The sequence below is a fragment of the Astyanax mexicanus genome, chromosome 6 (genome assembly GCF_023375975.1).
Source record: "Astyanax mexicanus isolate ESR-SI-001 chromosome 6, AstMex3_surface, whole genome shotgun sequence".
NCBI lineage: Eukaryota > Metazoa > Chordata > Actinopteri > Characiformes > Acestrorhamphidae > Astyanax > Astyanax mexicanus.
In genome coordinates, this window is record NC_064413.1 from 2,946,537 (window position 1) to 2,971,111 (window position 24,575).

Genomic DNA, 24,575 nt, shown 5'->3' on the forward strand with positions numbered 1-24,575 from the left:
ACGATATCCAGGGTAATGTCAGCGAGATACCACCAAGAAGAACCAACCACATCCAACAGGATTAACTGTGGATGCTGTTAGAGGAAGCTGTCTGAAAGGGATGTTTTTTTTCAGAGTGTATCCAAAAACATAAAACCACGGCTGATCAAATCACGGCAGAATTCAATGTGCACCTCAACTCTCCTGTTTCCACCAGAACTGTCCGTCACCACAATCAATTATTGTGTTCTAAAATCAGGTGTTTCATTAAATTGATTAATTAGTTTAATAATAAAAAGAGAAAAATACATAACAGTGGCTGGTGTCCAGCATGTAAATGCTACCAGCTCTGAGTACATTAAGCGCAAAAAACCCAAAGTGCTCATGACCCACAGTTAATTAATACACACACACACACACACACACACCCTGCACTGATAAGCTCAATTACACCCTGACTGACGTGTACACGCACAGCTGATTACACTCCGACATACGCCATTACACTGCTGAAAACCCAATTACAGTGTACACTCGGAGGCAGAGGGGGGGAAAGAGGAGGAAAAACACACACACACACACACACACACACACATGTTCACACACACACACACACACACACACACACACACACACACACACACACACACACACACACGAAAGGCTTTTAAATTAAGTGGAGTCAGTTCAAATTGATGCACCTCCTCCCCCTTGATTCTTTGAAGTTATTGTGGTGGGCTGGGACCACACACACAAACACACACATACACACACACACACACACACACACACACACACACACACACACACACACACACACACAGCCATCTTTGAACCCAAAGCTTGGCACAACAGGTGGTCAGTAGGAGCAGCTGCACATTCTTACACACACATACACAACACACAACACAGACACACACACAACACACACACACACACATCCCCACCGCCCCCCAAGGCAGAGTGAAAATGACGTATTGATTCAGTGGAGAGTGACACACGGCTGTGTCAGATGTTTAGCGCTGTTGCTGTGGGAGTGGGAGGGCCGGGCAGGCATGCAGTCCATCAGTCTGGCATCTTTAGATCTTTAGCTGTAGCTGTGATGCTAATGCTGCTATCACATGTTACAAACATGAGATAAAACTGAAGGTTTTTAGATCTTAAACATGGAAAACAAACACAATCCAGTAGGGCTGTGTCGAGACACTAATATCACGAGACGAGACGAGACACGATAATGGGTTCACGAGAACGAGACGAGATTTTAAAATAAAAATGAAAAGAAAACATCAAAAAAGAAAAATGGCTTGAAAGTTTTATTTGACAAAATCATAAAACGCAAACTTAACAAACTGGTTTCTCTCACATATTGATTCTATAAGAAATAGAAATAAGAAGAAGAATAAAAAATAAAAATAAAACTTTTCTAGGTCTTATATAGTGCAAATAATAGAGCTCAAACTTACTTACAAACTTATGTAGAGCTCACCTACTGTCGCGCGGAGCTCTTTAACTGTCTCGCAGAGCTCACCTACTGTCGCGCGGAGCTCTTTAACTGTCTCGTAGAGCTCACCTACTGTCGCGCGGAGCTCTTTAACTGTCTCGTAGAGCTCACCTACTGTCGCGCGGAGCTCTTCAACTGTCTCGCGTAGCTCTTCAACTGTCTCGCTGAGCTCTTCAATTGTCTCGCGGAGCTCTTCAATTGTCTCGCGGAGCTCTTCAATTGTCTCGCGGAGCTCACATACTCTCGCGCAGAGCTCTTTAACTGTCTCGCTGAGCTCACCTACTGTCTCGCGGAGCTCACCTACTGTCTCGCAAAGCTATTTTTTGTTACTACATAATGTAGTGCCAACATTTCTTTTAAGAATTGACCAATAGAAATTCAAATAAAATTCAATCAAAATGACCTGAAATATATATATATATATATATATATTTTTTTTTTTTTTTTTTTTTTTACAATACATTGACTTCCAATGAAAGTTTAGAATTTTTCTCTCTCTCTCCTGTAAAGTTGCTGTTTTGGAGATTTTGGGATGATATTTAGTACCAGTTAAAATTGGGACACACCTTCACTTCACACTCATTCAATGATTTATTTTTTCCCTACATTATTAATATATACTGAAGTCATCCAGACTATAAAAGAACACATAAGGAATCAGGTAGTAAACTTATTTTGCACACAGTTTTATACAGGAATTCATTGAATCATTTTAAATGTGATAATTTCCAAAAAAGTAAAGTACTTTCCCTCTTGTGAGATTAATATTATTATGATGCTCAGAACAGAACGCATGCTGATGCATTACCAAGTTTGCCTGGAAAGGTTAATGCGGCCTCCAGCTCCGCCCTCCGTCGGTACAGGCAACCGGCCAGATGTACAGGAAGGCGATCGGTACTGGCCTGAGAAAAACTCATCAGTCTATCTCTAATTATAATAGATGTCGGGTCTCAAAGGAGCTTTTTGGGCATGGCTCTAATTTGCATAGTTATTGAACTCCAATAATTTCACAGCCTCAGTCTCAGAGAGCACCAGAGTACATCTGAATTTTAATGGTAAAATCATTAAGGTTGTCTATTATGAGCGATACTGGTGCACCACACAACTGGGATTTCATTTCTCTCTGAACTCTGAACCTTTTTTATTTATTTATTTCTTTTTACTGCTCATTAGTTTTCATGTCTCGATATTTCATTATTCTGATGTTTAAATTAACCCATACATATCTGATTATTTGTTTTTTTTTTATCAGTCATGGATGCTGTGATTTTTTTTCTGGGAGTTTTAAGGTATAAAGCTTTTTTTTCAGTTTTTGAGCTAAAAAGTCACACTTTGTTTCTAATTCAGATTTTTATTAGTGATATATTACACATGCCCTTGTGGAATAAAAGTATACTTAAATTATGCTGAAATAGGTCTTTAAAAACTACTTGTTTGTAGTTAAAATTATATACATTTGCACTCATTATATACTGAGTACACTAGTCATATGTTATTTTTGCCGCTATTTAATTAAAAAAATAATAATAATTACAGCTCTGGAAAAAAAATAAGAGATCACTTAAAAATGATGAGTTTCTTTAGAATATAATCAAGAGGAAGATGGATGATCACAAGTTATCAAACCACCAAACTGAACTGCTTGAATTTCTGCACCAGGAGTAAAGCAGCATAAAGTTATCCAAAAGCAGTGTGTAAGACTGGTGGAGGAGAACATGATGCCAAGATGCATGACGAAAAAACTGTGATTTAAAACCAAAACCAGGGTTATTCCACCAAATATTGATTTATGAACTCTTATTTCTAATTTTCTGCAAATAAATGCTTTAAATCACAATATTTTTATTTGGAATTTGGGAGAAATGTTTCGTTTATAGTTTATAGAATAAAACAACAATGTTCATATTACTCAAACATAAGGTCTCCTAATTTTTTTTCCAGAGCTGTACAAGTATATAAATTGTATTTTAACTATATTGACTCCAGCAATATAAAGTTATAAAGTTAGTCACAGATTATTGTTGTGATTAATTGGTTACATTTTTTTAATCGATTAACACCACTAAAATATAAATGGTTTTGGATGTATTTGATGCAATTTCCCTGTTGTATCAAACTTGTTCTAAACAGAAATGTGCCATATTAATTTATTTAATGTACATGTTATTGAGCCAAATTATATATATATATATATATATATATATATATATATATATATATATATATATATATATATATATATATATATATATATATATATATTGCTTGCAGTTATTCATTATGAACATTATCTACTAATACTAGGCATCAGATTGTTGGCATGTGTAGCATCTGTTCAGCAGCGGTTCTGTAGTTTTGAACTGAATCCTGGTGAAAGGAGGAGTAGGAGGAGGGTAAATTGTGCAGGAAGATTACAGTCTGTAACTTTATCCTCTTATAGGGAACATATAAGGAGGATGATGCTCATAATGTGGACAGTGAGCGTACAGTGCAGCATTTATCTTCAGACAGAGGAACGACACATTAGCCAGTAATGGCCAATTATCATACATAAAGATGCTGATGTGTTCACTTTTCTGTATGAAGAATTGAGGATTTTGTTGCAGAGCAGCAGTTTCTGCTTCTTGTTTATGTAGGATCTCAACAGACAAGAGATCTTAGTCTGGTATAGGAAGAGTTCTAGTATAAATGAGAGTTTAATCATGTTAAACTGAGCCGGAACTAAACAGTGAAGTTCCTGCTACCTAGTGATAATTATTGATTCTTTATGATTAATCGATTAACATGCAGCATGCATGTCTATTGGTGCATCACTTTTGAAATGGTGACACAATAAACTGACATATTTACATTATGAAACAATGTAAATTACACGTTGAATGTTAAAGTCAGTGTTTTAGAAAATTTGACTATTATATAAGACCAGTTGGTACTTTTGGCACTACTGTGGGCAGTGTGCCAAATCCTGCTGGAAAATTAAATCCACATCTCTATGTACATCTGCAAAAATATACACACCTCTATGATAGTAGCATAAACATCTATAAATAAAGTGACTTGTGAAGTTAGAAATATGTAAAAATATGTAAAAGTAAATAACTAGTACTCAGTTTGGCATATGACTCAAAGTTTCCTTAAATTGACCAAGGTGTTTGGAGTTTAACAGTCTAATAGCTTGGGGGAAAAACATGTTACAGAACCTGGTGGTCCTGCACCTCATACTCCTGTATCTTTTTCCAGAATCCATAGTGTATGTGGTGGTCTTTACTTGCCTCAAAGAAATTGTGTGCAGGTGATAAAATATATATACAGCTCTAGAAAAAAAAAATAAGAGAGAGCTCAAAAATGATGAGTTTCTTTGATTTTACCAAAAACCTCTGGAATATAATCAAGAGGAAGATGGATGATCACAAACCATCAAACCACCAAACTGAACTGCTTGAATTTTTGCACCAGGAGTAAAGCAGCATAAAGTTATCCAAAAGCAGTGTGTAAGACTGGTGGAGGAGGAGAACATGATGCCAAGATGCATGAAAAAAACTGTGATTAAAAACCAGGGTTATTCCACCAAATATTGATTTCTTAAATCTTAAAACTTTATGAATATGAACTTGTTTTCTTTGCACTATTTGAGGTCTGAAAGCTAAATAATATTTTTATTTGGAATTTGGGAGAAATGTTGTCTGTAGTTTATAGAATAAAACAACAATGTTCATTTTACTCAAATATAAACCTATAAATAGCAAAATCAGAGAAACTGATTCAGAAACTGAAGTGATCTCTTATTTTTTTCCAGAGCTGTATATATATATATATATATATATATATATATATATATATATATATATATATATGTGTGTGTGTGTGAGTGCTCAGAGGAGTGAGTGCTGCTGGTCATGGTAGATAACTGAGAGCATTACTGAGTGTGATTAGTTTGGTGTGTAGGTTGGTCTGATGCCTTTAGGAACTCTGGGGATGGAGAGTTTCTTTAATAGAATTTCTATCATGCATTAACCAGCTGCAGGTTCTTACTTAGCATGTGTGTGTGTGTGTGTGCATTCCAATATTTTAGTTAGTAACTGGAGCGCACAATATGGCCAAAAATTGAGATATTGCATGACGTTGGATAATCAGATATTGTAAAACAAGGTTAATTAGTTCACAATGCTGACAGTAACATTTTATATCATTAAAACAGAACAAAGTTACATGATACAAGCTAATTTACTCCTAATCTTAATCGTTTAATCTGATGATGCTGTTTAAAAAAATAAACATCATTCTCTCAATTGCTTTTGGAGAGAATGTTTCCTGTAAAAATACTAAATAAAATACTAAATTATAAAAGTATTATTGAGCTTGGGATGTCAATTATCATACTGTGCACGTAACAATGATTAAAAATAAACCAGATGCTTTTCTATGTAAAACAATGACTAAGGTTTATCGAACACAGAAAGAAAACTATGGTTGGCAATAGTGGTGGGTGATATGGCCCTAAAATAATATCATGATATTTCATGGTATTTTATGATGATAGAAGGATACTCTTGGGGATATGACAAATCACTGATTTTTAAAAAAAATGTTTCAAGAATACACTACTGCAACAAAATTAAATTTAATGTTATTACTGCATACAATATAATATGGCACACCCCTAACTGAGATATTAAACAATACAAGGATTTTATCAGATTCGTAACAGAAGTCAATAATCCAGAATATAGTCATGATACTAATAAAAACAATAATGAACTCCAAATATCTCCATATGTATCTTATTTTTCATGCTTAACTGTTATAATAGGATAGAGTTCTTTTATTATTTATTTTGTTATGTTGCACATTGCTGTTTTAATAGTGCACACTGCTGCTACCAAAAAAAGCCACTAGATGGCATTACATATATATCTTGATTAAATTATTTAAATTTGACCCTTAGAGCCTAATGTGGTGTATTACAGATCACTTGTATCACTTTGCATCACTTATATCAAGCCCAGCTTTTGAAATAAGATATTGTAAATTTGATGAATCAAATCGATGACTGATCATAGACTAATCTAAAACTGATATAGGCCTCTCTACTGTAAAAAAAAAAAAGAAAAGAAAATCGAGAATCGAAACGAATCGAATCGAATCGAATCGTGACACTAAAATCGGAAATAAAATAGAATCGAGGATTTAGAGAATCTTGACACCCCTAGTATCGACTAATCGTTGCAGCCCTAATACTTTATAATGTGTGAGTGGCAACCGGGGCCCAAGCTGCTACTGTTTGCTCTTATGGGGGCTTTTTTTTATTATCTAAAAGTTTCATGTTAAAATAGCTGAAGTTCGGTCCTGATAATGGTGCTTCCGAGCAGCACTGGGGGAATTGGGTTTTGAATGCGTCACCTTTTTCACTGCTCATTAATTTTAATTGACTGGCCAACATATTCAAGATGTGTTTTGAACAGTGTAAAGGCCAGCTTGTGTTTTCAGCTGAAAAAAAAAGAGCTAGAGTTCAAAACAGGGAAAGAGGTTTCAATATGACAGCGATTATATGATAATCGTTCAATTAACCTTCAAGTAAATAAGTAATTATTAAAGAACAATGAGCGCGTGGCGTGTTTTGAATGTTTTAAACGTGTCAGTGTGTGTGAAATACTCTTCGTGCATTTATATTCACTGATAAAGTAAAACATTATGACCTCCTTCTTGTTTTTACACCCAGTGTCTATTTAGCATATACGACACCTTATAATGTATAATAATGTATAGTAATAAAAACCACCACAGAGCAGATATTATTATTTTATTACACTAATGAAAGACTAGAGGATGATCAACACAAACTGTACATCAACAGATTCAAAGATTCTGTCTTTCATTGTATTTAATTATGTGTAACAGATTACCCTGTATTTTTTATTTCTGATTTAAGTTAATAGTTTCAGTAGATACTGAAGCATGTTCCGTATGCATGTAATTTTGGCACAACACCCATTCTTTTTCTTCTTCTGTTGTTTAACGGGTGATGACACCCTTTCTGAACTTCCTGGAATTGGTCTAAAAGACCAACGTACTGTATTTTTCGCAATAAAATGCGCACTTAAAAATTCAGTGAGCCTTATGTATGTATTTTATACAGTCAGGCATTAAGGAGCAGTAAAGCCACTCCACTGAGGTGAGTATTATCAGCCTGTAGTCTTCTGCTAACCCCGGCTAGCACTGCTGGAGCAGCATTAGCATTAGCTGCTAACCTTGCTAAGCTCTAGCTCTTTCACCAATCAGAGGTGAGTATATCGGACTGTAGTCTGCATGTTTGCATTATTAAATCATTTTACATGGGACAGACCACTAGCTAATATTGCCCTGGCTTACCGGAACACTCAGGCTTCCTTAGTGTAGCACTGTTGGGCGGCATTAGCCGCTAACTCTCGGAAATCTAAGCTTACTGTAAATAAACGGAAGGGTTTTACTCACCTAAATAAATAGTTTCAGAAGAGATAATCACAATATTAAATGAAGCACAGCTAAGCTAAGCTAAGTAAACAAAACTGTATTTCTAAAAAAAATATATAATAAATATATTTTCTTTTAAAGTCAGACTGATCGGAACGAAGATTGTTCGTTCCGAGAAGATCGTTCGTTCCGAGAGCCATCAGACTCTTCAACTCCTCCCAGTGGAGCCGGAAGAGAGAGGACAGATGAGGAACGAGTCTCAATATGTGCTTTCTTAATCAGCCTTTTTTTATCTGTACTGGAAAGCACCCTACACATCTACACCCTGGGACTCTTTTGCCTTTTTACTGTATATACTGTTCATTTGCATCCCTGGACACTTGGCACTTTACTGTACACTCTGTACCTTTTCACTCCTGGACACTTTACTGTACATCTTGTACATTTGCACCCCTGGACACTTTGTCACTTTACTGTACATCCTGTACTTTTGCACTCCTGGACACTACACTACGCACCTTACTTAAATACAATACTTGCACAGGTTTATGTTTAATATTGTCATATCTGCTGATACCTTCTATACTTAAATTATTATTTTACTGCACTACCTCATATCTATGACTGATTACTTTCACACTTTGTATAGTTTTTTTGTATTTATATATTTATGTATATATTTTTAAGTCTCAGTTTATAATTTTATAGTTTAGAGTCTTATATTCCTCACTGTGCTCTTTTATTTTATTTTATAATACTTATTGTTTGTTTCTACTGTGTACTGTTTGTTTCGACTGTGTTGTGTAACTGCTACTGGCTGCTAAATTTCCTTCGGGATCAATAAAGTATCTATCTATCTATCTATCTATCTATCTATCTATCTATCTATCTATCTATCTATCTATCTATCTATCTATCTATCTATCTATCTATCTATCTATCTATCTATCTATCTATCTATCTATCTATCTATCTATCTATCTATCTATCTATCTATCTATCTATCTATCTATCTAACATCCAGCACTCGTCTGACTTTAAAAGAAAATGTTTTTTTTGTTGTTTTTTTTTTTAGAAATACAGTTTTGTTTACTTAGCTTAGCTTAGCTTTGCTTCATTTAATATTGTGATTATCATCATTTTAACAGGGAAGTTTCTTTGGTCTTTGGACCAAAAGTTTGTTTGGTCGCTTGTGGCAGTGCCATGTTGCCAGTGATTTTCTTAGCCCTCTGTTTTGAGTGTGACTCTGAAAAAACTCAGTTTGAAGGGTCATATACCCCTAAAACTTCTCCTAACCTTCCCCTCCACACTAACACTAACAAGAATCAGGACACAATAAACCCAGAAGTGAACAAAAGTGCAAAAGAAGTGCAAAACAAAGGAGAGGGATAGCGCTAAGTGGTAGGAACGAGTTGTGAAAGGCGTTGTCTGGTTGTCGGGTTGGTGCGTCTCGTTTTTTAGACTCCATACTAACAACCTGCGAATGCTGAATCCAGCATCAGCGCTCAGCCACAGGATTAAAACAAGAGGAAGTAATTACATTAGAATCACAGATGACTCTGGGAGTGTGTGTGTGTGTGTGTGTGTGTGCGTAAGTGTGTGTGTGAGAGTTTGCATGTCTGCGTCTGTATGGCTTGCGGTAGATACATCGAGACTGTGTGCGCGAGAGTTTGTTTGTGTGTGTGTGTGTGAGAGTGTGTGTGTGTGTGCAATCATAGATGAGTAGGCTGTGTGTATTCAGATGTCACAGCAGATTCGCCGCTGCAGGAGGAACACAGCGCGAAAGACTGAAGAAGAGAATGAAGAGAAAGAGAGAGAGAGAGAGAAAGAGAGGGCATGTGTCTCTGTCGGCTTGGGCTGAATGGATTGAGCTCAGAATGCCTATTAGCTCTGCATGGTGTCCATCAAAGCCTGGATCAATAACCACTAATCTATCCATGACTTCCTCTCTTTCACACACACACACACACACACACACTCTCACACATTCTCTTTGGTGTCTAATTTAGTGTCACTTCAAATGACACTCTTTGCTGAAAGAGACCAGCAAGGTGAGACGGCTTTAACATATATATTGGTACTTTTGGCAGTGTGGGCAGTGTGCCAACTCCTGCTGGAAAATGAAATCTGCATCTCCATAAAAGTTGTTGTCAGTAGCAGAGGGAAGCTGTAAGATATGAAGTGCTGTAAGATTTTGTGGGAAAACAAAACTGCACTGACTTTAGACTTGATAATAAAACACAGTGGATCAACACCAGCAGATGACAGACATGACTCTCCATCAAACCATCACTGATCACCAGTAAATTTTACATTTCATTTATAAAAATCAAGGGATCAGAGTCTGGAGGAAGAGTGGAGAGACACACAGTCCAAACTGCTCAAGGTCTAGTGATGTGAATTTTCCACCAATCAGTGATGGTTTGGAGAGTCATGTCTGTCATCTGCTGGTGTTGATCCACTGTGTTTTATTATCAAGTCTAAAGTCAGTGCAGTTTTGTTTTCCCACAAAATCTTACAGCACTTCATATCTTACAGCTTCCCTCTGCTACTGACAACTTTTACAGAGATGCAGATTTCATTTTCCAGCAGGACTTGGCACACTGCCCACACTGCCAAAAGTACTAATTGCTTCTTTGTAAGCCATAATCATCCACAATAAAATAAATAAATAAAAAAAGCTTAAAATAGATTACTTTTGTATATAATAAAGTAACTTTTTTCAATGATATTCTATTTTTTTTTTTTTCAGATTCATATAAACCATTTGGCTCTTAAAATTAAAAGTTGGTATGTAAAAATAAATAAATGCCCTGTGCCAAATTGTGAAGAAGAGGAAACGCTAGAATACTTCCTTTTTCAAAGCTATAGATCAAAAGAAACCGGTAATAAAATAAATTTAAAAATAAATAAATATGAGAACAATAGCTTACGTTTTTACAACAGTGCAAAAACAATAACAACAAAAAATATGGAAAACAAGATCAAGAATGACAAAAGATAACGTTTTTGTTTCAGGTACCTCAAGTACCTTGTTCTTAATCGAATTGTGTGAAAAATGAAGAGAAAAGTTTTTTTTTTTTAATGTCAGTGTCCTAGTTTTGCAATTTTGTCCATTATTTAGCAATTTTTGTATGTAATGTTTGCATAAGTTATTTGTTTTTTTGGTATATGTAATAAATACATTTTAATAAAAAAAATACATTTCTAAATTAAAGTGATGGAAAAATCTGACTCTATTTTTTGCAAAATAATATTACAAATATTGGAACTAGAATTATTCCTTTTATATAACTAACTTTCGTTTCTCTTCTACAAATATAAAATATGAAAAATATAAACTCATATGCGTAGTTAGCTGAAAACTGGCAACCGCACCACTGTAAATTCTTACTTTAAAATACTTTAGTCTACTTCAGTGTTTCAGAAGATTTTTGAGGACTTGTAATATCCTCTGAAAAGCGCATTATAACGTCACTGGCAGCAGAAGACTGTCGGATTGCCCACGTAAATGTGCAATCTCACTCGAGTCCAGAGGAGAAAAGAGGAGAGGATGATATATGGCCTCGTCTGGCAGGAGAAGAGATGAGGCGGGAATGGAGGGATGAAAGGAGAGGAGGAGCGGCTGAAGCTGGAACTCTGACGGCCAGACTGTTGGCAGAACACTGAGGCCCGTAATAGTCCAACACTTCGGCCAACTTCCTGCAGTAATTAGACAAAGTATCTGTCCTCTATCAAGATGTTCACCTTTTGTTAACATCATAGTTGTTAGACAGTCCAATTTGTCCTTTTTTTAAACTCATTACATCAGGGGTGTCCAAACTTTTTTTGTTGGGGGCCAGAAGGAGAAATATATTTGAAGTCACGGACCACAGACTCTGTAATAAAACAAATAATGAAATATACCACTTTAAATAATACATTATTTCTGATTATTTCATTTACACACAATTTTACTTGACTTACTATCTTTATCTATATTTGACAGTGTTGTGTAAACTAAAATTACTCAAATTGATGTTTAATTTCATGATGTTTCTTAATATTAAACTCCTTAATTACAGCAACTTTTAGACTCTTTGGCCCGTTTTCTGCGCTAGAAATGCGCACTCTCTCCGCTTTTAGACTCTTTGCCCCGTTTTTCTGCGCTACAATTGAGCACTCTCTCCGCTTGTAGGCTCTTTGACCCGTTTTTCTGCGCAAGAAATGCGCACTCTCTCCGCTTTTAGACTCTTTGGCCCGTTTTTCTGCACTACAACTGAGCACTCTCTCCGCTTTTAGACTCTTTGGCCCGTTTTTCTGCGCTACAACTGAGCACTCTCTCCACTTTTAGACTCTTTGGCCCGTTTTTCTGCACTACAACTGAGCACTCTCTTCGCTTTTAGACTCTTTGACCCGTTTTTCTGCGCAAGAAATGCACACTCTCTCCGCTTTTAGACTCTTTGGCCCGTTTTTCTGCGCTACAACTGAGCACTCTCTCCACTTTTAGACTCTTTGGCCTGTTTTTCTGCACTACAACTGAGCACTCTCTTCGCTTTTAGACTCTTTGACCCGTTTTTCTGCGCAAGAAATGCACACTCTCTCCGCTTTTAGACTCTTTGGCCCGTTTTTCTGAGCTACAACTGAGCACTCTCTTCGCTTTTAGACTCTTTGGCCCGTTTCTGACACCTAGCGTTCAAACTTTGAATCTTACATTATAAAAACCTGCTAAACAGCGGGCCAACTTTCATTCTATTTCTAAAATATTCATTCAAGCAGTTCAGTTTGATGGTTTGTGACCATCCATCTTCCTCTTGATTATATTCCAAAGGTTTTTAATTTGGTAAAATCAAAGAAACTCATCATTTTAAGTGGTCTTTTTTTCCAGAGCTGTATATATATTAAAGAAACTTGTATACATTAAACCAAACCCTGGACACTGGGACACTGGGATGCTGTTTAAACTGCAGGGCTCCACATTTCTCCCTCTGCGCTGATCGATTAAGAAAACATCTATCGTCTTGTTTGTGATAAACAAGCAGAAAGTGTCAGGATGAAAGGTGTATTGTGGATTGATGGTTTTCTCTGAGTGTAGCGAGAGCAATTCCTGAGCAGAGAAACAGTGCTTTACTTTAAAACGTGGTGAAGAATAGAGCGCAGGTGTGGTTTTGTGAGAAATGGAACAGTTCTTTCAGTAGAAAACTGTATAATTAAAGCAGAAAAGACTGAATTACTTTCAGTAGGCAGGTTTCCATCCAAACCTTTCGAAAAAAGAATGCGCAATTTCCAAATTTCGGCAGAAAAAAATGCGAATTAAGCCGTGTTTCCATTCACTACAGTTATGCGAATAAACTTTAGATAACGTGGGAGAGGACGCCAAACAAGCATGGAGAGGTTTGATTCTTTTTGCTCTGTGCAGAATTATTTTCGTGTCCATTTGCCATCTCTACATGGTGATGGTGTTTGCTGTTCAAAGACGCCGGGCAGGACGAGCACTGGAACCGTTATTAAGGGCGGAAATCTCGGCGCGACCACGGCGACAGCCACCGTATACCTGGGAGCGCAAACGAAACAAACTGTTCTGGGAGAACATCGTTCAGAGCCATTTTTCTGATCAGCTTTGGATTCGGCATTTTAGAATGTCCAAAACAACGTTTGAAAAGATGTGCGTCATGATTGGACCATATGTAGGGCCACGTATTTCCAGTCATCGCCCACCTGTGCCAACTGATAAGAGAATCGCCATCGCCATATACAAGCTGGCCACCTGTGCTGAGTACAGAGTAGTGGGTGAAACATTTGGTGTAAGCGTAACAACAGTCCATCGTTGTGTGTACGCTGTATGCCAAGCAATACGAATAAAACTAATGAACCGGTACATTGCATTACCGGACGCGACGGAGGCGCGAGAAATAGCACAGCGCAATAACGCGGCGCACCATATACCACAGGTGATACGTCATTTTTTATGCGAAAAACCCTTTTCCATCCAGTTTTTCCGAATTTTGCCGATGCGATATTCTAACTTTTCCACCCCCTCCTAGCGTAAAAATCGTTTTGCGATATTTGGGGTTTTTTTTCGAATTTTTGACTTTTTCCATCCAGCTTTTTTCATGCGCATTTTCAAAATGCGCAAAAACTTGGTGGATGGAAAACCCTCTAGTCACTGCTTTTCTGACACTCTTATTTATTTACACAATATTGGGTTTGCATAAAAAACACAGTATAGTTGTCTATCTCTTTCTGTCTCTATCTCAGTCTCTCTCTCTCTCTCTTTCTGTATTTCTCTTCATATCTCTCTTTTATATCACTTGTGTAATGTTCTTCAAAATGGCTTGGTTTGATTGGACGTCAGGGTTTATGGTGCAGGTGCACAGTTTATAATACAAGATAAAAAAATAAGATTACCCCATTGTTTTTTTTTTCATTTAATTTGAACAGACATTGTGTAAAATATATTTTGCTCCATCTGATGCCATTTAACGCTCCCCCTGATTTAGTTAATAGAAGTGTGCCATATCATATTTGGCCAATTTTTTTTTTATATCGTGAACAATATCATGATATTATACCCAGAAAAAATGCTTTTTTGCTTTTTTTTTGCACACTGTATACTAGAGACAGATTATATCGTATTATAATTTTTTTTTTATTCAGTGTTCATTTTTGTTATATCACCAAGAGTATTGTTATCGCGAAAATATCATGTAATATCATGATATTATTTTATGGTCATATCGCCCACCCCATAGTAGTTAATACAGCCTGAAGTGTGGTAATTAAGCAGTAAAGTCTTAACAATAGCATGTTTAATTTACACACACACACACAAAAACAGCAAAAACATTTTCCTAATCCAATCCACTTTCTGTTTTCACTGATTTCAGTGTGTAAATACAAAAATATGTTAAAATCAAAACATTGGGAGGTTGTGGAACAAACAAGACTACAGTGAACAGAACAATAATCATTTCTAATCGTCGTGTGCTTTTGTTTTTTTTAATTACGAGCATTTCTATTGCGGCATTCATCATGTACTTCATCATGGAAACAGTACCAAAAGTATGGACACACTTTAAATTCCGTGTTTTTTCTTTTTTTTTATATTCTTCATAGTAGATTAATACTAAAGTCATCCAAACCATTTTATCCAAATATTACCATTTTTAAACCTGATATTGATCATTATAACAATAAAATATAGTAATTTTGCATCATCGTTATTTCTTAGCCTGTTGCTGATCATGATTGAAAAAAATATACTCATTTTACACCACCTTTTCCATTTTTAAGCCTGATATTGATCATCATAACAATAAAATAGTAGTAATTTTGCACCAGTATTGTTTCTAAGCCTGTGGCTGATCATGATTGAGGTAAAATGTACTTTGTGTTTTGCACCATTGTTTATATGTTTATATTGATCACCATAACAACAAAATATTCTCATTTTGCACCATATTTTCACTTTTAAATGTGTATTTGATACCAATAACAGTACGTTAATGTAACATTGCCCTATTTTGCACCATTGCTTTCATTTTTCAGGCATGTTATTGACCATGATCACGATAAAACAGCACCATTTTCCCCACCACTCGTCGAGCAATACGAGCATCCAGGACTAACAAACCTCCCGTATAACCGAGGCCTGACATCCCCATGAAGAATGGTCTCGTTTAAGAGCGGGGAACTTGAGGCGCTAACGATCCAAATGTGAGGAAAACAAGAGGAAAGGGGGGGATTATTTTTTTATGGGGAGTGTAGTGTGTAGAGTCGGAGTGCCCTGAGCTCCCCGGAGCGGCGGCGCTTCTGCGGCCGGCGGCAGAATAATGGCTTCTGAAACAAAGCTTTAAATTAGGCCCACAGGTGGCCATTCTAATATTATCTGGAGTTCAACTGGGAAGCTTCTGGGGCTCGGGCAGGAAATGATATATCACCTCCGCTTCTGTCAGATGAGCAGAGAGAGAGATGCTAGATGACCCAATCTCTCTCTCTATCTGTGTGTGTGTACAGGAGTGTGTGTAGCAGAGTGTGTGGGCGTGAGAATGTGTGTTTGTCGGTCGGAGTGGGGTGGGGGGGGTGATTTATTTGGACCCCTGCTGATATGTGGTGCAGACATCACTGTTGCGTTTATCAAGACGAGACCGGAGCAATCATGGCGACTATTAGAGGAACCACAGGACACCGACCTTGTGTGTGTGTGTGTTATGTGTGTGTGGGGGTTATGTGTGTGTGTTGGTGTGTTTATGTGTGGAAGACATGTACTATATATATATATATATATTTTGTGGGGGGTGGAGGACGATTGGAAGATGTATGGTACAGTGCAAAAGTCATTAGATGTCCAGTCAATACAGCCATTAGGTACACGTTTTTCATTTGTCAGAGTCAGAGATTGGAAGACGTTGGTTGGAAAAATGCATGTTAAATTGCAATTTTCTCCAATTTTTGTTCTGCAATGTGCTTTGGATGCTTTATTAAATTTATCTGCAGAAATTTCTAATTATCACATTATATTACATTACAGGGGTTGGACAATGAAACTGAAATGAACTCCTGTCATTTTAGTGTGGGAAGTTTCACGGCTAAATTGGAGCAGCCTGGTGGCCAATCTTCATTAATTGCACATTATTGCACCAGTAAGAGCAGAGTGTGAAGGTTCAATTAGCAGGGTAAGAGAAATACACACGACAGTATGGGTGAAATACCAGAGTTCAAAAGAGGACAAATTGTTGGTGCACTTCTTGCTGGAGCATCTGTGACCAAGACAGCAAGTCTTTGTGATGCATCAAAAGCCACGGTATCCAGGGTAATGTCAGCATACCACCAAGAAGGACCAACCACATCCAACAGGATTAACTGTGGACGCTGTAAGAGGAAGCTGTCTGAAAGGGATGTTTGGGTGTTAACCCGGATTGTATCCAAAAAAACATAAAACCACGGCTGATCAAATCACGGCAGAATTCAATGTGCACCTCAACTCTCCTGTTTCCACCAGAACTGTCCGTCACCACAATACATTAATAGATGTTTCAGAAGTTTTATTGTCCAACCCCTAAAGAGAACTTAAAAGGCTACTTAAGCCAGAAACTAAACTTGTGAAAGGAGTTCTCTGAATTCTGCTCTTTACTGTGTGTGTGTGTCTGTGTGTGTGTGAACATGACTAACAGTGTGTGTAATGTGTTTTGCAGAGCTCCATGTACTCTCTGGCGCTGAAGTGTCTTATCAGCCTCTCCACCATCATCCTCCTCGGCCTCATCATTGCTTACCATGCTCGAGAGGTGCAGGTAAAAGTCCATGCACATACACACACACACACACACACACACACACACACACACATATACACAGAAATACACACAGAGATACACACAGGACACAGTATACGAGTGCATCTCAAAAAATTAAAATATCTTTATTCAATATCTTTCAGTATTTCAGTAATTGTCTACGACTGCAGCACAGCAGTACCAATATTACACATTATAGCCCAAAACCTCAAGTGTATTATTGTGATTATACCACAGTTTTATTATCGCTATTTATTAAAATATTTTGAGTTAAAAAGTAGGGAAAAAACAATATGTTTGGTTATAAAAACTCCACAAGTTAAAATAGTTCCATTGCTGCTCTGTTTGTAGCTGCGCTGTTTGGTTTGTAAGCGCTGCTGCATCGTTGCTAGGTTACCTGTGCTGTATGTGGTGGAGTAATACATGGAGAGCTTTGGTTACAGTGCATTACCGGCTGATAATGGTACTCATAGAACGCCTCTCAGCCAATCACATTGCAGGGTCGGGACTAACTGTGGTATATTTTCTAATATTTAAAATAATGAAGGTATAGGTAGGATTAGGCACCAATCAGAGCACTAAAAGTAAAAAAAAAATTACAAGCAAAACAAAACCAGACAACCAAACAGACAAAGCAAAACAAGATCAGATACCAAATTTAATTTAATTCAACATAACCTTATTATTATTATTATTATTATTATTAGCTTGATCTCCAGTGCAGTAACAGACAGACATTAGATAGACATTAGTTCAGAGACAGACATTAAATATGCATCAGTGTGAGACAAAACACAAGGTGCATATACAACAAGTACAGCAGACACAGACAGTCAATACAATCAATACAATAAATACATATAAATGTATGTAATGCACATTAGTGATTAAGGTGCAGCTATTTCTGACTGTAGTGAATATGCAGCCTAGTGCTATAATTTTGATGATTTTTGCAACCCCGTGTTGAGGATTCAAGTCCCAAAGCTAACTAGCAAGAGTTAGCATGGTCAATCTGGATATACAGCTTTGGAAAAAATAAGACACCCCTAAAAAATATGAGTTTCTTTGATCTTACCAAATTAAAATCCTCTGGAATATAATCAAGAGGAAGATGGATGATCACAAACCATCAAACCACCAAACTGAACTGCTTGAATTTTTGCACCGGGAGTAAAGCAGCATAAAGTTATCCAAAAGCAGTGTGTAAGACTGGTGGAGGAGAACATGATGCCAAGATGCATGAAAAAACTGTGATTAAAAACAGGGTTATTTTACCAAATATTGATTTTTTAACTCTTAAAACTTTATGAATATGAATATGATTTTGTTTACTTTGCATTATTTGAGGTCTGAAAGCTCTGCATCTTTTTATGTTATTTCAGCCATTTCTCATTTTCTGCTAAAAAAAATGCTCTAAATGACTAAAATATTTTTATTTGGAATTTGGGAGAAATGTTGTCTGTAGTTTATAGAATAAAACAACAATGTTCATTTTACTCAAACATAAACCTATAAATAGCAAAATCAGAGAAAATAATTCAGAAACTTTTTTTCAGAGCTGTATAACCTAGTTTAGGAAGATATTGGTACAGTACAACAGAGCAAATAGATTAGAGGAAAAGCCGATGTTTGGATCCCTGTGCTGAGGATTCTGGGAAATGTAGTGATTAAATTAGGTCCAAGTGTTTGTTAGTATAAAATGTTAGCTTAGCATCTCTCTAGCCTAGGTTTAATTCATAGACTGTGTATATCTGGACAGAGCATCGTCTCTCAAAAGTGAAGCCACCACAGGTCGGGCGCCCCCTGCTGTTCGGTTGCAGAACGCTGTGTAACCCCACCCATCCCCATAGGTTTCAAAAACAGGCAAAACAGACAAATTTCATTCACGTTTTTTTTTTTTTCAATATACTGTAATTCTACCTCTATTATTTAATTTTTTATATCTCCACAGAATTCGGGTTTTTAACGTTTTTTAAAAACGTTATTCAGTTCTATTTAAAAAGGTGTGGTTATTGGTGTGTAAAAGGGCTGGGTTACACCTAGCCGGGGTGGGACCATAGACTGTGTATAGCTCTATGGAGGCAGCCCTCAGGGGCGGGGTTATTTAAATGAGTAGGCTGTCTCTCTCCACAGTCTTATTCTCCCTCCTCTGGTCTCTACTGCGCTCTACAGACTCGGGTTTCAGGATCGCCAACATGGCGGAAGATTTTGGCTTCATTTTTTAATTAAACGAATGGGAACGGCGACATGGCGTCCATCTTTTTTTACAGTCTCTGGTTTAATCGAAAGAAAAGAAGCTCCGGGCTGATTGAGCCCAATAAAATAATGTTTTTTGTTTTTTTTTATTGCTGAAAAATAAAACCAGCGTGATTTACATTCCTATTCGTGTGGTGAGTTTCTGACATTTACAAATTACAAAACCTTTTCTATTAAAACAATTCGGGCTTTGTTAAATCATTTCTGTTACTTATTGAGTAAACACAGCGGCAACAGCCGGGCATCCTGTTATTAATAGAGGAAAGCAGATCACAATAAAACGTCAGAAACTTCACTCGTCCACTCGAGGGCCTGCGGAAAGAGGCTGGATCAAAGAGATACGGAGAAATTAACGCCGGCCTCGTTCTGTAAAACAGCGAAGAGAAGCTGCGGAAAACAAACAACAGAGAAAAAAAAAAACGAGCGAACAAACAGATTAGAGAAACAAACAGCTGATGTTTGGAACCCCGTGTTGAACCCATCCTCACTCCGTTACCGGTGCTCGTCCCCGCGGTTCGAGATCCACGCAGGGGAAAGAAATCCACTCTTTTCTTCAAATTTTTCAGAGAGTTATGCTTTTTTTTTTTATTATTTTTGGCCTGAGTCATGTTGCCTTTTGTTTCAGTGGTGAAGGAGAGGACTGTTGAGTCACGCTGTTTTAGGGCTTTTGCCTTTAGCGAAGTTCCAGTCAGTTTAGCTGAACGTTAGCGTTATGCTAATAGGAGCGCTGGCTCTGAAAAGGCCTTGTGGAGAGGAGAGACATGCAAGCAGTCAGCCAGTACACACACACTGAGACACACACACTGAGACACACACACTTTTTTTTCTCTCTCTCTCTGTCTCTCTCTGTCTCACACACACATATATACACACACACACACACGGCATTTATGAATGCTAGCCGTGCAGATGTTTTCATTGATAAAGGACACTCGTGCGCCTTCCTGTAGATAAAATGTCACATAATTCCCAGATGACTCAGTGTCTAACACACACATACACAACACACACACACAGAAACACGAGAATGATGTACAGCCATGAAGGAGAGAGAAAGCAAGAGAGAGAACGAGAGAGAGAGAGAGAACGAGAGATAAAACACTGTATGCTAATCTCTATGCTAATCTCTCTGGAATGATCCTCCTAATGAAGTGAAGTTCTTGACAGAGAGACATTTACCATTAGTCACTTCCTGTGTAAATCCTCACGTTATCACTTTATGCCTGCCTGACTCCGTCTTTGTCATGAGGACGTGTTTAAACTATCAGTATAACTATCAGCACAAGTTTAGACAGTAAAAAGCTAGAGCTAGAGTAGCTCAGCGTGATCACATCCCCAAGGTCAGAATTTGATATAATGGAATATAATTGTGTCTCAGCTCAGTATAGTTTTGGTTCTGAAAAAATAAGGATTGGATAAAAATGTGTGTTGCATTAATATGGGGGAGGTGTGGTGGTTGTGGGTTCCATACCCATGTCTAATAAGCTTGCAGTGTTGAGCAATGCCATTAACTCTCTGAACTCTCTAAAAGGGGCGCTTTGCTCTGATCACAACAATTTTCTTAAGTTGGAACTGTATATGCAAGGAGATATATTGATCCCAGGGTTGTGGGTTCAATGCCCAATTCTATGAATTCCTGGGGCACTTTGCTCTGACAATGACGGCTTTCTAAAGCTGATACTATATATGCAAAGGGATATATATGCTAGTCCTAGGGTTGTGGGTTCAATTCCCAGGTTCGATAAGCTTGCAGTGTTGTACTCTTGAGCAATGCCAATAACTCTATAAATTCCTGGGGCACTTTCCTGACAATGGCGGCTTTCTAAAGCTGATACTATATATGCAAAGGGATATATATGCTAGTCCTAGGGTTGTGGGTTCAATTCCCAGGTTCGCTAAGCTTGCAATGTTGTACTCTTGAGCAATGCCAATAACTCTATAAATTCCTGGGGCACTTTGCTCTGACAATGACAAGTTTCTAAAGCTGATACTATATATGCAAAGGGATATATCTATATATGCTAGTCCTAGGGTTGTGGGTTCAATTCCCAGGTTTGCTAAGCTTGCAGTGTTGTACTCTTGAGCAATGCCATTAACTCTCTAAATTCCAGGTGTGCTGAGCTCTAACAATAATGACTTTCTAAAGCTGATACTATGTATGCAAAGGGATATATATATATGCTAGTCCTAGGGTTGTGGGTTCAATTCCCAGGTTTGCTAAGCTTGCAGTGTTGTACTCTTGAACAATGCCAATAACTCTATGAATTCCTGGGGCACTTTGCTCTGACAATGACGGCTTTCTAAAGCTGATACTATATATGCAAAGGGATATATATATGCTAGTCCTAGGGTTGTGGGTTCAATTCCCAAGTCCTCTAAGCTTGCAGTGTTGTACACTTAAGCAATGCCAATAACTCTATAAGTTCCTTTGGGCACTTTGCTCTGACAATGACTTTCTTAAGCTGATACTATATATGCAAAGGGATGCTAGTCCTAGGGTTGTGGGTTCAATTCCCGGGTTCGCTAAGCTTGCAGTGTTGTACTCTTGAGCAATGCCATTAACTCTCTAAATTCCAGGTGTGCTGTGCTCTAACAATAATGACTTTCTAACGCTGGTACTGTATTTGCAAAGACATACTGATCCCAGGGTTGTGGGTTCACACCCCCAAAGTCAGAATTTGATATAATGGAATAGGGTTGTGTCTCAGTTCAGTACAGTTAGTTTTTGTTCTGAAAAATAAGAACTGGCTAAAAATTCGCCTTGGCAAATATTGTGATAAGATAAATGATTTCATCATTTTATTTCTTTTTGCTAAGTTACAAAATCAGGATTTTGGAGATCGGGATATCACTGGTTCGAATCCCATCGAATCCCTGTCATGCAGCTTGCCATCAGCTGACGGAGTGAGCACAATTCGCCTTGCTCTCTCTGGGTGGGTACAGTAGAGTAGATGGTCCTCTCTCTTTCCCCTCATCACTCCTAGGTTGATGTGGATCAGCACGAGGCTGCATCTGTGAGCTGATGTATCAGAACCACCAGAGTCGCTGCGCTTTCCTCCGAGCTTTAGCACTCTGTTCTGCTACTCGGCAATGCTGCATCAGCATCAACAGCAGTTTAAAAAGAGGCGGAGTCTGACTTCACATGTGTCGGAGGAGACATGTGCTTTGTTTTCACCCTCCTTTTGTTGTGGCATCACTAGTGATGGAAAATATTCAGCTGACTAGCAGATAAATGGGTGGGACAATTGGCCTAGCTAAATTGGGAAGTATTGAAAAAATAAATAAATAAATAAAATTAGACATTTTTAATATTAACCCTTATCAGTGCCGGTCATAAATTAAAAAGGTCAGCAGAAACAGCAGTTAATACACATATTTGCACCTGTTTAACTGTTTTAAGCCCCTCATTACTCTTCTCATTAATGCACATGGTGGCTCGCGCTTATAATACCCGTTTTTATTCAGTCAGTTTGATGATATTTTCTGTATATTCATCTGTATGAAATGCAATAGCAATCACAAACAAGTTTCCCTCTGAAATAATAATTGCTTTTTACGAGAAACAAGTCTTTTTCTCATGCGCAGTCTAGCGTATCATATTGGATTTGGCCCCCAGGGTTTATAATACGTAGCCTATAAAGAGAAATGAGGCTGACTGTGGGTTTGACAGGGTTTGACTGTAAGAATCACTTTATTAAGGATTTTTTTTTTCCTCATGATTTTTTCATTTTTTTTAAATGAGAAGCTTTAGGATAATAGACACCTAATTACTGTGTATCGCTCTGTATCACACCATCATTTACTTCAGCAGTGTATAAAATAAATGTAATAAGTGTGTGTAAGTGTGTGTGTGTTGGGGGGGGGGGGGGGTGTGATTGTTAATTTTTGACAGCAGTGTTGCTATAGATACTACAGTATTTTTTACAGCTCTCATACAAAAATCATAGTCCTTAAATCAAAACACAAAGTTAATAGAGACTTATATTTAAGTTGATTATTTAATATACAACTTTATTCTAAATTAACTAAATAAACCGATTCTAAGAATAGACTTTAAACTTTAAGTCTCTTTAAAAATGCTAACTTACTAATATGCTAACATTAAATGTTTAAAAAAAGACTAAAAACTAACTTTAAGAACGCTAACTATCTAGTAAATAAATGTTAAAGGTTTTAAAAAAGTAACAGGCTAAACTTAAAAAAGCTAACTAACTTATATTGTAATGTTAAATGTTTTTTAAAAACTAACAGGCTAAAATTATGAAAGTCTAACTCACTAATATGCTAACTCAAATGTGTTAAAATAAAACTAACAGGCTAATTTTATGAAAGTCTAACTCACTAATATGCTAACTCAAATGTGTTAAAAAAAATCTACCAGGCTAATTTTAAGAAAGCTAACTCACTAATATGCTAACTACAAATGCGTTAAAATATAACTAACAGGCTAATTTTATGAAAGGCTAACTCACTAATATGCTAACTGCAAATGTGTTAAAAAAAACTAACAGGCTAATTTTATGAAAGGCTAACTCACTAATATGCTAACTCAAATGTGTTAAAAAAAAACTAACAGGCTAAAATTATGAAAGGCTAACTCACTAATATGCTAACTACAAATGCGTTAAAATATAACTAACAGGCTAATTTTATGAAAGGTTAACTCACTAATATGCTAACTCAAATGTGTTAAAAAAAATCTACCAGGCTAATTTTAAGAAAGCTAACTCACTAATATGCTAACTCAAATGTGGTAAAAAAAACTAACAGGCTAATTTTATGAAAGGTTAACTCACTAATATGCTAACTCAAATGTGTTAAAAAAAATCTACCAGGCTAATTTTAAGAAAGCTAACTCACTTATATGCTAACTGCAGATGTGATAAAAAAGAAACAGGCTAATTTTAAGAAGGCTAACTCACTAATGCTAACTGTAAATTTGTTAAAACCTAATCCTAACCATACTATTCTGAATATAACCTTAAACCTAATTTTAATACTAACATTATTTTACCCATAACCATACTACACTTTATCCTTATTCTAGTCCTATTTCTAACCTAATCTTGACCCTAATTTTAATTCTCATTTTAATCCTAATCTTTATCCTATCC

At 36.9% G+C, this 24,575-nt stretch overlaps 1 protein-coding gene across 1 annotated transcript in view; it reads left to right on the forward strand.

Annotated features, from left to right (window-relative positions):
- The window catches only part of kcnn3 (potassium intermediate/small conductance calcium-activated channel, subfamily N, member 3), a 108,415-nt gene that overhangs the window by 19,188 nt on the left and 64,652 nt on the right, over positions 1–24,575 (forward strand). Inside the window, exon 3 of the mRNA XM_022674225.2 lies at positions 17,107–17,202. Within this exon, the coding sequence (XP_022529946.1) occupies positions 17,107–17,202 (96 nt within the window). The remainder of the gene's footprint in view (positions 1–17,106; positions 17,203–24,575) is intronic.